Source organism: Chanos chanos, chromosome 1 (genome assembly GCF_902362185.1).
Source record: "Chanos chanos chromosome 1, fChaCha1.1, whole genome shotgun sequence".
NCBI classification, from domain to species: Eukaryota; Metazoa; Chordata; class Actinopteri; order Gonorynchiformes; family Chanidae; genus Chanos; species Chanos chanos.
In genome coordinates, this window is record NC_044495.1 from 23,988,559 (window position 1) to 24,001,665 (window position 13,107).

General features: G+C 42.8%; 1 protein-coding gene across 3 annotated transcripts in view; it reads right to left on the reverse strand.

Annotated features, from left to right (window-relative positions):
* snd1 (staphylococcal nuclease and tudor domain containing 1) overlaps positions 1 to 13,107 on the reverse strand; it is a 131,051-nt gene that overhangs the window by 10,880 nt on the left and 107,064 nt on the right. For all 3 annotated transcript variants that reach the window (XM_030783512.1, XM_030783504.1, XM_030783496.1), the window contains 3 exons: positions 4,330 to 4,453; positions 2,010 to 2,079; positions 29 to 142 (listed from right to left, as the gene is read on the reverse strand). In XM_030783512.1, the coding sequence (XP_030639372.1) occupies positions 29 to 142; positions 2,010 to 2,079; positions 4,330 to 4,453 (308 nt within the window). The remainder of the gene's footprint in view (positions 1 to 28; positions 143 to 2,009; positions 2,080 to 4,329; positions 4,454 to 13,107) is intronic.

Here is a 13,107-nt window from a genome sequence, read left to right on the forward strand (position 1 = left end):
CTGACAGAGACCATATGTGTGTACTCACGTCCTGTGGGACCTGGATGAAGGCGAAGGTATACTCTGTGGCCTGTGCGGGCAGTGTACGGGTGCTGAACGCTGGAGGAAGGGCTGCCAGGCGGGTGGAAGACACTACCTCTCTCTGCAAGTCAAAAGGGAGAGAGAGAGAGAGAGAGAGAGAGAGAGAGAGAGAGAGAGAGAATATGAATTGCAAGGAGATTCAGACAGTGACATACTGAACCCTATCATATTTCATATCAGTACGCTGATAACCTGCAAAAAGATTCATTTTTGATGAGTGTTTGTCAGGAGGCCTGAACCTTATTGCTCAAACTCTCAACCAGCACAGCATCCACCAGCATGACAAAAGACCAACAGAAAAGACAAAAGGACAAGGATCTATTCCATCATTTCAGCTAGTGCAGTGAAACTCTGGCTCAAATCTACACACACTACCGCCTTTCTGTTCTTTGTTGCAGGGAGTGTTTGGCGTACTGAAAGAAAAAACGTGGCAGTGTCTGATGAACAGGCATGGCACTGTGTACACACACACACACACACACACACACACACACACAGACATACATACATACACAAACGCGCACACACACACAAGTCAGCAAGCTCTGTGAGGCTGTAGAAAAGACTTCATAAACGTGTGAACACAAGAAGCTGTGTAGATCCAAGAGCAAGTAAAAAAAGAGACTACAAATGAAACGTCAGAAAAATGTGGATTCTGTGAGAGAGGAGTGGAGTGGGAGAGTGAAAGGAAGAGAGAGTGAGAGAGGGGTGAAAGTCCTTGGTTACATGACTTCCACTTGTCCTGCATGCTCAGAATCTGTTACAGTTCAGTAAAACAGAGTGAAGTGAGATCAAAAAGAGCCTACACACGTGATCGCCAACTGCCACACACAGACATACACAGTCCACTGGGAAACTAGTGCATGTGGGTGAGTGAGTGTGTGTGTGCTGGGTGTTCTGTCCACTGACATTACACAGACATGTTTGAAATACAGAGGTTGAATTTAATGGATGCCCATTTCGTGGTTAATATCAGTGTCAGCCATTGAGGCTTCAAATATTAATATGTGGAGACAGATTTATTTAAGCCATATACTTTGATGGCCTAGTAAAAAAAAAAAAACAAGACAAAAAGATCAAACCCAAAGAACAATGAATGTGCTTTTAAAATCTACACAAATTACTGGCCCATAACTCAGTAGGGATGATTTGAATTGAAAGGAATGTCTGAATATTATGGGGTGAGATTAAGGCAAATGCCACAAGCATGAAAGGACCAGAGGTGCAATGTAAGTCTAAAGGGAGAAAAAAAAAAGGCCTCCAGTCAAGGCTAGTTGTGTGTTGTAGCTCTGCCCTGCACACAGAATCACATTTTCAGCAACATGCCAGAACACATCATATCTCCAAGCTCTCAATACTAACCCAAGGCCTTCTGCTATGAGGTCAGCAAAGAGTAAAGTGGGTTAGATATTTGCAAGGCGTTAGTTTCAACCACTGTCCTGCCTGGTGTGTGTATGCCAAAGGCATCGAAACAAATAGTGGGAGGGTAAGTGTGTGTGTGTGTGTGTTTGTGGCTTGAGGGAGGTGGGGTCCCTCAAAAACTTGTTTCATCTTATGAAAATCTCACTGACTTACATCATCTTACAAGAGCAAATTATGACACAGCTGAAGCGTTGAGCTTTTCTCAACATGAGTAGGAGCATTATTTAAGACTGTGTAATATCAGATCACAGAGAGCAAACGACTTTAATTCGATCCTGATTTAATCTCAGCTTGCCCACAGGAGCATCATCACCTCCACTCAAAACTCAACATTAACCTTACAAAGCATCAAAGCCATCACATATGATAACAAACACCACACTACAAAGCAAATAACTGAAAACCTTGCTTTGTTTCTTTAACTGTGAATTTACAGATCGCTTAAACTAGTACTCGATCAATTCCACCGTTATGCCCAGCCAAATACTCAGTGCAGGCATACTCACATTGCCATAGTCGATGTAGAACACGTGGACCTTCGCTGCGGATTCCACTTTCTCCACTCGAGCTCTGTACCTTTACGATAGAACGAGAGAGAGAGAGAGATAGGGAAGAGATAGACAGAGAATGGAAAAATGGGAGAGACGGACAAAAGAATGATTAAATTCTTATTTCTAGGCCATGTGTGTCACGTCAGATCTGTCCGTCTGTGTGCCTTATGGCTGGTCAGATTCAGAGATCTTCATTTCAGTGAGCAGCATCGCGTCCTGATGCCAAATAAAAGGCTGTCAAGCCCATGCTTGTTTCTTTCAACTGGGGACAGCAATTTCAGCAGCCTCAATCTCTGGGTGGACGCGACAGCACTGCGCTGGTTAAAACCAGCATAGCATAAAAGAAAAGCAAAGTGCAAATCTAACCCCCTTTTTCTCTTGACAAAACCAACCCCGTGGCATTAAAACTTTACGCCTGTATTTGCATAAGCGGGGTTACCATCAGAAACAGAAGGGACAACGAGAGCGTTCGTGGCCCATCAAACATTCACATAGCATATTGTTCCTGCTTTGAGGCTGAGCGGATGGGGAAGGAAAGAGGACTCTTTTATATTCATAAACCAAAAAGAAAAAAAAAAAAATCACAAAAGCACATGGTGAGTGAGAACTTTCTTATATTCATGAGGAACGGGCGTTCAAAGACCCACATGACACTACAAACACGGGAGCTGTTAAGTATCTCAGTGAACCAAGACCTACAGTCTTCTCCAACCCGACAGTCCTCCCGTTCACCCTTACACACATCCAAAGGACTGAAATCACTTCTGACATCATGGCTTTTGACTCGACCAAGATGTCCAGCTGTGCTCATCTAAGATCTTTAAGGTAAAGCCATCTATCCATGCAATATTCCCCACATGTGAGGAACTCTCTAAAGTAGTACTGGTCTGACTGGCGCTAAATCACTGCAGAGTAGTTCAGTCCATCAGCTCACAATATCTCAGAAAAGAGGAGAATTAGCAGTGCAAACAAAGAGACTGAGTGAGAGAAAAAGAAAACATCGGTTAGTCAGTAAGTCAATCACACGATGCCCTGAAGTGCTGCAAATGAAACAGGAGAAAGAGTGGAAAAACGAATGGACAGAGAGAAAGCAAATGTTATAAACAATTAGGCAGAGAAGGGAAACACAGGGTGAATACACAGAGTACACAGTCGTTCAGTGATGTGCAATTCTGTGTTGTTCCTTGGTATTCAACAAGCCTTGAAAAGAACCATGCTCTAATTAGTCTTTAATTCACAAAATGGCATTGCTCTACAAAAGGGAGGCCACGTGAAAGCAAAAACAGAATGGAAGACACACACAAGGCCCTTTCAGTTCATTGACTAAGACGAGCAGAGCGAGAAAATGAAAGATGATTCTTGTTTCCAGAAAGACAAAGATGTCACAAAACCATCACACAGACAAACAAGAGAAAGAGCATTCATAGACAGATCAGAAAAAAAGAAATCTCCAAACAAAAAAAAAATAAAATAAATAAAAATCACTTCTAGAAATCGTTTTTTTTTTTTTTTTTTTACGCTGCCATTTACAGCTAAAATGAGATAATCATTGTTAGGTTACTTCAGTATACCAGAGAGAGAGAGAAAGATGGAGAGAGAAACTGTATAAACACATACACACATACTTCCTCTCAGACACACTTTGTTTCAGTAACACCTTTCTGCAACAAAGTGTGGGGTGTGCTTGAGGGATTCCTCAAGACTACACAAACTTCCTTCTAATTCAGTCACCCCCCTTGACAAGGCACACAGCCAATCCCCTATGACTGCTGGCCTTCACCTCAGCTTCTGTCATCAACACATCACTGTGTGTCATTGTAAACTGTGCATTGAAACGGCAGGAAAAAAAAAAGGGGACAGAGGAATACCCCCAACCTACACTGACCCTTCCAAGAACAGGCTCTCTTAACAACACCATCCATCCATTGCCTATTCAGGCTGTCCTGAGAAAAGGGGAGGGGACAAACATGGAGAGCCCTGACTCCAGCACTCTCCAGCTCTCATAACCTAAGGAGAGCTACAGAGCAAAGCTGCTTTGAGAAGATGGCAGTAATTGTTAAAGCTCATGCACAAGCCGTGCTAAAACAAGTGAGTTACTTCTTCACAGAACAACAAAAGAAATGGCATCACTAAGTATTCTTTTTTTTGTTTTTTTTTTTTTTTGTTTTTTTACTAAAAATAAATAAATTACATTGAATTAAAGAATTACATGTAATTGCTCTTAAATTCTTCTGTTTGCACTTATGGTATATAGTATGTATTTGTCAGTCCTTACCATTCTCCATCAGCGAATTTGGCAATGCAGTAATCCCCTCTGCGTGGTGTGAAAGACCCCTCTACAGGTGGCTGGGCAGCAATCTCTGCTCTCATGGTTTCCATTAGGTTCTCCAGCTGAGCACCTGCACAAGAGAAGTGGAGAGACCATGAGATTCATCACTACATCCCAGTGCAAACACACATACAAGAGAGCAGGTTAAAGACAGATGTCCTAATACAGGGAAACAATACTTCATTAGCACCCAGGATGCCTGGTCAGCTCTTTGATTTCCAGTGAGGAGCTGCCACCAGAACGTGGCAGAGGTTGTAATAAAGAGACAGTCGGAGCCGTAGCATTAATCGTATTTCTAAGAAATATGATTAAAAAACAGAGACTCTGAAAACCACGATAAAATGTTGAGCGACTGGCTCGCGACGATGGTGGTTCGGTGATGATCCGACCTTGATGCCGCTTTGGAAAAGGAGAGAATGCTTACTCCAGCTAGTTTAGAAAAGTGCCCATGTGAAATTACACAGTGATTTGTTGACAACCCATTTTCATTGATTTTCTCGTGGGGGGATTTAAGCGGCATTGGAAATATCGCAGCAAGACACAGACTCAATCAAAACTCAAATGCCTTTTCAACTTCACGGGTCAGAACATGGCCAAACAAAACGCGTGACGCATGCGCTTTCCAAAAGACATCAAAGCACTATAACCATCAAGGAGCGTTAATATGAAATGAAAACAAATAAAATAAAGGATAGAGCTAATTTTTGTTAAATGAGATGCAGGTGGCGACATTTATGGTCTCCGTGTAAGCCCTCGGGCCATTCAATCATTTCTACCAGCAGCACAGCAATCAGTGTAATCACTGAGCTGCATGGTCTAAGGAGTTATACAGAAGTGTAGGAAAATGGCTTCATGGTGATGCATGACTAATATCCAGGAGAGGGAGGTGGGAGAGAAGAAGGGGAAGGTAGAGCAGTTAAAAGTGCTACAATCACCAAACATCCCCCGGACAAAGTGGCTTTAAACAAGCCACAAAAGCAAGCCTTTCCTTCTGTCTAACCCAGATGTGCACATACATTCTCTCTCTCTCTCTCTCTCTCTCTCTCTCTCTCTCTCTCTCTCTCATGAGTTTAAGCTGTTGAGTACCTACTGTTATTTTTGCCTGCATCAGAGAATTTGTTTGTTACGTTAAAAAAAAAAAAACACATCTGCTGTTTTAGCAGGTTTATCTGCTATGAACACAGCCAGCCGCCAGCAAACCTGCTACCTTAATTAGCATGATGTCAACACTCAGCCATGCAGGGGGTTTGAGTATGTGTGCGCGTGTGCGTGTGTGCATGTGCGTGCGTGTGTGTGCGCGTGTGCGTGCTGTTGTGTGGGGAGGGTTATGGGGAAAGTGGGACAGGACAGAGTTTGAGGCGAGCGAGTGAGAGTACTCTGGGAGGTGCAATGGGAAGCTCTTATGTTCCACTGGCTGGCTGTTTGGCATGTTGAATCTTGAGAAATAAATTAGCACACACAGAAAAGCAGAAACATACAGAAACACAGACGCATACATCATCAGTGATGGCAGTGTTCACATAACACAGCCATCAGTGGCGTTTGGAGGAGACAGCAGTTTTGTGATGGGGAAAAGGGCAGGGGGTGCCTCAGTGGAATCATTTAGACTCTGAGTGCTGATTGGCTTGCTTAGCTCAGCTGACAGCCAAAAAAGCACACCTCTGATTTATTAAACTAATTTAAAAAGTTTGAGAGTGTGTTTTTTTTTTTTTTCCCCCTAAGGAGTACAGAAATGAGTAGGGCCTTTTTTTTTTCCCTTTCCCTCTTCTGTGCTCCACTTTGAGTCCCGTGAAATCTTATTACATAATAAATAAGATATGAGGGAGTCCTCCGAATGCTATCTAAAGCTTTAATGGAACCACTTCATTTAACCTAATTAACATCAGAACCGCTGCTTTCAACGTGAGGACAGGGCTAAAGCACGAGGCCTTTGGAAGCGTCGCCATGCATACCAACAGCTCCACTCCCCCAGTGCTTGTCTAACCGTCAACGTGAAATATCACTACCCAATGGCCTCCACCAGCTTCTGCTCACTTAGCAAAGCTGTCCTTCTCTTCAGTGGAAGGAAACCCCCTCCCAATGCGAGGCGTCCGACTGACTTTGCTAAATACATTCATCTAAGTTAGAGCAAAGTACAAGGGGAGAAATGCTTTCCGAGTGTCAGCCGTCTTAAAAATGAAGCGCTGTCTGAGAGCTCTTTTTATATGACTGAGCAAACGAACCTCAGAGCTGTACATATAGTGGTTTGTTTGGGCTCACAGCTAACAGCTCTGCTTAGTGCGACTCTATGGGCCATTAAGGCCTCAGGTTCTGATATACTAGCGCACATAAGACTGGATTCAGCACTAACTACAAGGTCAGGATTCTTTACCGCCAGCTGCAAATCCAGGAACTGCTTTTTTGCTGTCTAATCTGAGATGACACATAAAGGTTAAACATGTGCGAGCTGACACGTCTATGCCACAAGCCTGAAAGTGTACGTGCGCAGCCTGTATCAGACGTGGTCAGTGTACAGCTGCCCAACGTGAGGGTTTGGATCCTCTGAAGAGACTGCAGGGAGGATCCATTAATAAGATGAAGTGTTTCTGTAGGAACATCTACCCCTGAGGGTCCTTAAGGATCACTTGACTTTCTCCACACACCCCCGCTCGTGTTACACACAAACGTATGGACATACACGCACACACACAAACACAAACACCCATACCCATACACCCTAACAAATCTTACATCTCAATTTCAAGGCGCTGATTTATAAGGGGCTTCAAGCCTTTGTACACCTACGCGTTTCTCTAACAGAGTGTACCAGCTCTATTAGGGAAACTGAAGGTTAACAGCCAAGTGTTTCATTTTGAAGAGGGGCTCTTCTCAGCTAGTGGTCAACTGTAATGAATGAAGGAAAACCTTGGGGAGAATTTTTTAAAATCATTTGTATTTTGTAAATGAGAACAGTATGAGCCTATCGCCCTGTTAATAGACCATGTAGGTGTCTACCAGAACCAGTTGTCATCCACCGCTCATCCATCTGAATGCATGAATAATGCAGAACCATTAGACTGTTGTCTAGCAAACTAAAAATAAACCACACCTGAATTTATGAGTATATGTGAGAGATATATCTAAGGTGAATCATGTGGGTGAAATGTATCTATGCCTACAGTATCCATGCCGACAGTATGCCTGTGATGAAAATCCAGCTCCCTTCTTGGCACATTCTCGTCATCCAGAAACTAAAATAAGAAGTTAGTGTGTGCGCTCTGAAAAGAGTAGAATTTCACAGGAGGTTGACTGGGATGACAAATTGAAAGTTGGCAGAACTGTGGTCGATACATTGCAGAGAACTGGGTCTCCAATTGGATGCAAGACAGAACTGTGCCAAAGTGCTGATTCGCAAAGAAAAAAAAACAAAAAAAAACTTGTGTACGTTTTTGCCCAAAATCATTTTTCCCCTTTCTCAGATTCCATAATTTGTTTATATGCGGCTTTATGGCTGCAGCTGTTTGCAAATCATATATAATTACATTTGAAATGCCCTGTGCAGAACGGAGAGCAATTAGGCTTTAAAAGAGAAAATCATTCCTGGTTGATTATGATCCTATTTTGTGGTGGTGAGGAGCATGATGCACAAAGGAAAACAAAGACTAAATAAAGCACAGAGGCAAAAAATAAAGACAGCCTCTGAGTTTCTTCTCCTGAAACCTAACTAATTATGACCTCTTTATCCAAAACAGCACCTCACATACATACACACATACAGATGCTCCTACACAACAAACCATAGCCTAATACCCTATATGGACAGTATTTCTGTACTGACAGCGGGAAGGGGGGGGGGGCAAAGCTTCTTCTGTACTTTCTGAAGAGAAAATACAGAATACATATTCAGCATTTCAAAATCATGCAAAATGCAAATCCAGGACATGCAGAGAAGGAAACTGCAAACACAAGTGAAACCTTGGGAAAAAAAAAAAAAGTGAGAGCATATGCCAGCTGTTACCGACTAAATATTTGAAATCAACCGGCAGCGTCTAGGAGAACGCTCAGGGAGGTGCGTTATACACCTAAACAAAACAAATCTTCTCATAGCAATGAGTCTCAAAAGTACCTACTGTTGTCCCTCTTACACAGCTGTTACAGGTGACATCTTTATCAGATCCGACGTTGACGCCCCTCCAGCCTAAATCACATGTCCGCGTGTTTGCATGTCAAGAAGGTGAATGCCACAATTCACAGTGACACCAGGCTAACACATGGCCACACAGACTAACCCACCTGCTAGCTTGCCTCATTAAATATTCATAGGCTTTGGACAAGCTTCATCCTGCGGGGCAGAGAGCCGCATTAAAGCTTGTTCTGGTCTCACTAGGCTTGCGTTCGAGTGCCGTGCATCAGGCGGAGACAAGCCTTGGCACAACACTGCATGATGCAGGAGAACCTTCCACCTCATGCACAAAAAAACCAAACAAACAAACAAAAAAAACACCCAAAAAAAGCCATGAGTTTTCACCACATATCCAGAGGCAGGTTATGGCTTTACATCCGACAGAGACAAACAAAATAAGAGGCAATTACAGCCATTTTATAGAGCTGCTTAGACGGCTGTCTCAGCAGAAGTTGGGACAGTTTGTGTCAGTTGATGCAGAAAATGAAGGGAGGCCACTGTATAAAAAAAAACAACAAAAGATTAGATGGTGACATGGTCACTGTCTGTAAAGGAACAGTTTCGATACACGCTACGATTGTGCTATCAAAACAGTCAAGGCCCACTGCTAAATTACTGCTTCATAAATTGAAAGCAATTGTGAAGAAAAGGAAGCATATGTGCTTTTTCGCCACTTAAGCTGGTGACGCAAGTCTAATGCCTTGTTTTGACTGCCAAGTTTCTAAATTTACCCATATAACGCTGCAGTTCACTGGGGTCTCGGACATGTGGAATGATATCCCGTTCTTAGCGTTTAAACTGTCAGGAGGGTGTGACCCCCACCCCTCTAAAGGTGTGATGGCCTCCCGGCAAGAAAGGGAGAAGAATAACAGAGCCTGCCTTACTTTGGAAACCGACAGGTAGGACTACATTAAATGCAAAACAGAGGCTTCATTAGGAGGTAATGAGGTGATCCACACTTAAAGCATTTTGGTTTAGCTAATTTCATAACACAGAGAAACGAATATCACAACACTGATCCACTGGAGTGAGAAACTGAAGAGAATAAGCAGATGCATACTCTGCTCCCAAACCTCTGTATGTAACAACCAGGGTCAGGAAACCCTTCACAAGAACACATGCCACTATGCTCTAAGTTTCATTTAGATCCATGTCAAGAAACGCTTCAGTTTCCACCTATTATTATTACTATGAGGCCTAAGGGTATCATTCTACTGAAATCAATACAAAAAGGCTAACAGCAACACTCTCTTTTTGAAGTCACGGCATTAAAACGCTAACAGTGCTGTGGCCATTTTTGGGTCCAGGTCACGACCATGAGCAAAACAAGCGGGAAAAGGAGAAGATGGGTCTGGGGATTGGGAACAGCTGGCAGGGCACAAAATATTGTTTTGAAATGAAATGATTTCCTCCTCAGACTGAGAGTGGGTTTTAGACAAGTGATCTTCATTAGATGAGAAACAGCTGTTCGGTGTGAAGGTAGAGTGTGAATAATGTGGACAGAGTGGCACCTGGTTGGGGAAGCACTCCACTCATTAGGCCCTGTCCCTGTGCCAGCTCTAAACCTGCGCTGGAGCACAGCTGAGGCCTGTGCCACCACACAAAGCCAGTCATGGAGCAGAGAGAAACCCTCAGACCAAAACAGTCAAATTCAGACTTTTCTCCTAGTGAGGGAGAATCCAACCTAGAACAGGATTTGAAGTTGAAAGCCCCTGACAACACATCCGTACGAAATATGAAAATTATTAAATAAATAAATTCATAGTAACAATTGATGGTGTTGACTGTTAAAAGCAACATAGAGATCATGTCACATTCAAACTGTGAATCCTCTGAGAAAAAGCAAATAGAGGCCCTGATAAAAATTTCAGTCCTGATGAAAGCCAAACCTGAGCATAGGCTGGGAACAGCCAAATGTGGTCATTACCTTTCAATGTGGGGATGGTTAGATTTCTCTGCGGGTGCTCCTATGAGAGCAATTACATTTTGCCTCCGGAGAGTCTATGAGATGTATAGGGGTTCCTTTGCCCAAGGAATTCATTTCCACCCCAGATTTCAGCACACAGAGAGTCAGGCAGACAGATCTCATACTCGGAGTAATTAAATCTAACTAATTAAAAAAGGCACGGGAGAAAAGAGGGGGAGGGAGAGGGAAAAAGAGAAAGCGTGGAGCACTGCTACCTATTCCCACGGGACGGGAAGAAGACGGAGATGTTCCAGGGTACATTTTTTGCCGGTGTTTAGAGACCATTAAGTGATATTATGCGATAAGAGGACAGCAACATCTGAGCTGCACAAAACGCACATGCCTTGCAGCACTGATAAGAACCGGGTGCTGCGGCTCCAGTGAAATGAATGAATGTTCTATTTACACTTTACATAACAGCCATTTTCTACCACTTTTATCGTAAAAATATGCATGCTTGCACAATGTCAACTTAAAAATGCCTAAAATCAGCATTCTTGCACGTACGCCTGCTCTGAATGGTGCATGACTTTACCATATGAATGTTCCTACTACATGGGATCTGTTAAGAGCTGTCCACACTTTTTATATAGCTGTTTTCAGCAGGAATACACTGTCATTCTGGAGGTGTCTGACATCATTTGACAAGTAACTGGCGTAAAAGTACATGTACTACAAATCATTATCATCTGCTCTTTTTCATCAGACTTATATGGTGTCACAAAGACTAAATAGTTATCTTTTTAGTATATATTATGAAAAGTTGCAGGTCAACAACTAAGAAGCATTCTAAGAACTAACTGTACACAGTCAAAATCTCTTACAAAGACCCCTAATAAACTGTTCCCTACTACATTCTGAGAAAGTGACTACATTACTAGGAGCTAGGCAGCAGGGAATCCCATTAGAGCAGAGCCTGGTCTGAACAGACTAACACTTTAGCCCTGCTCCTCTGCCCCGGGTCTCACGTGACCCAACCCTATACTGCCTTAATGAGACGTACAATATAGCAACCCGGTTGGCAGTTTGCACTGCTCGTTACCTACTGGAACCAATGAGGGTCAGTCAGGAAACGTTTGACCTTCAGAGCATGTAGTTTTAGAGAGCGAATGAGGCATTAACAGAATCTTACAGATTATTACCAACTTTTACGCTGACTAATGCTCACCAACAATGTGTCTAATGACCCTACTTTTCCTTTCACACCAACTTTCTTTTCCAGTTACACAGAAATATTATAAACTGTGTCTATATGGTCAGCTGCATAAGTAAAAATCACCCCTGAGCATGCAGGAATTTCTTCTGATATTGGATTTGAAATGTGCAAAATCATTTTCATGTTAATATTGCACCTGTTTACCAAACATGCATGCTACTTTGACAAGTTAAAAAATGAAAATCAGCTGAGTTTTATCCCTCCATTTCTCTCTCTCTCTGGGAACATATTAAATCATGCATCACACAGTGTCGTGTACAAAGCTTTTGATAGTTTGGCATCTCTGAAGGAATGGATGGAACCATCGTGTCACTTTAAATGAGGAAATTGTTGACTACACAGAAATGTCAGTCTATTGTCCCAGTTTAAAAAGAGTTTTTTTTTTCCCTCTACAATATAAAATCACTCATTTGACAGCATTGAGAGGGTTTCTCTCAGGCTGGGAGGAAATGGGTCAAATTATTAGAAACAATCTGGTAGACATACAAAGTGATGTCACAATCAAAAAGCCCATCTTCAAAGCCATTAGAGACACTAAGCTCGTTCCATTAGAATTTTTTGGCTTTTCTGAAGATGAGGGGAGAAACCAGTAATGAAACTGCAAAGCGCCTGGCTTGTAAGAATTTACAGCACTGGGCTTTGAAGTACTCTTCAAGGCACGAGGCCCCCTTAATGTAACTTTAAGAGAGAGAGGGAGAGAGAGATGCAGGGGGTGATTCTGGTCATATTTGCTTCCTGCTGAAAATAACAATCCTCTTCCCTCTAACGAGCACATCACTCTCTCAGTGGAAAACATTGGCCAATTAAAAACTAAGAAAAGGCACACACTGCTGGTTCATCTGAAATGACGCTTCCAACCCCACTTTACTACTGGCCCAAACACCACACAAATCTCCAGATAGACTGCATGTTAAGCTCAGTTTTTTTCTTTTCTATTTTTTTTCTTTCTATCTTTCTTTCACCCCTCCAAGTATAATGTATTCAATGTGTCCTGGTTTCTCCTGCATCATTCCCTGCAAACTTAACCTGCAGTAATTATCCACGACTGCGTGTGTTTGTGTGCCTCACTCTCACTGATGGTGGCAGTGATTGTTAGTAGACGTGGCACCGCTTTTCACGGCAGGCACCTCCCAGGCACCACCCAGCAGGGCAGGAGGCGCAAAACGAAAATAGCTGTAGCAGAGGAGCAAAACGAAAGGAGGCCCAAGTGGAGAAAGAAGAATCTTTCTTTTCTTTTTTTAGATTGTGCTTCAACACCTGCAGGTCTTGGAGATTGGGTTATCCACAGCTAAACGGCATGCTAAATGTGATGGGATTGTCACGCTCCCGGCGACCAAGCCCGAGACTCATTCGAAATTAATGCAAATTAATTAATTATCG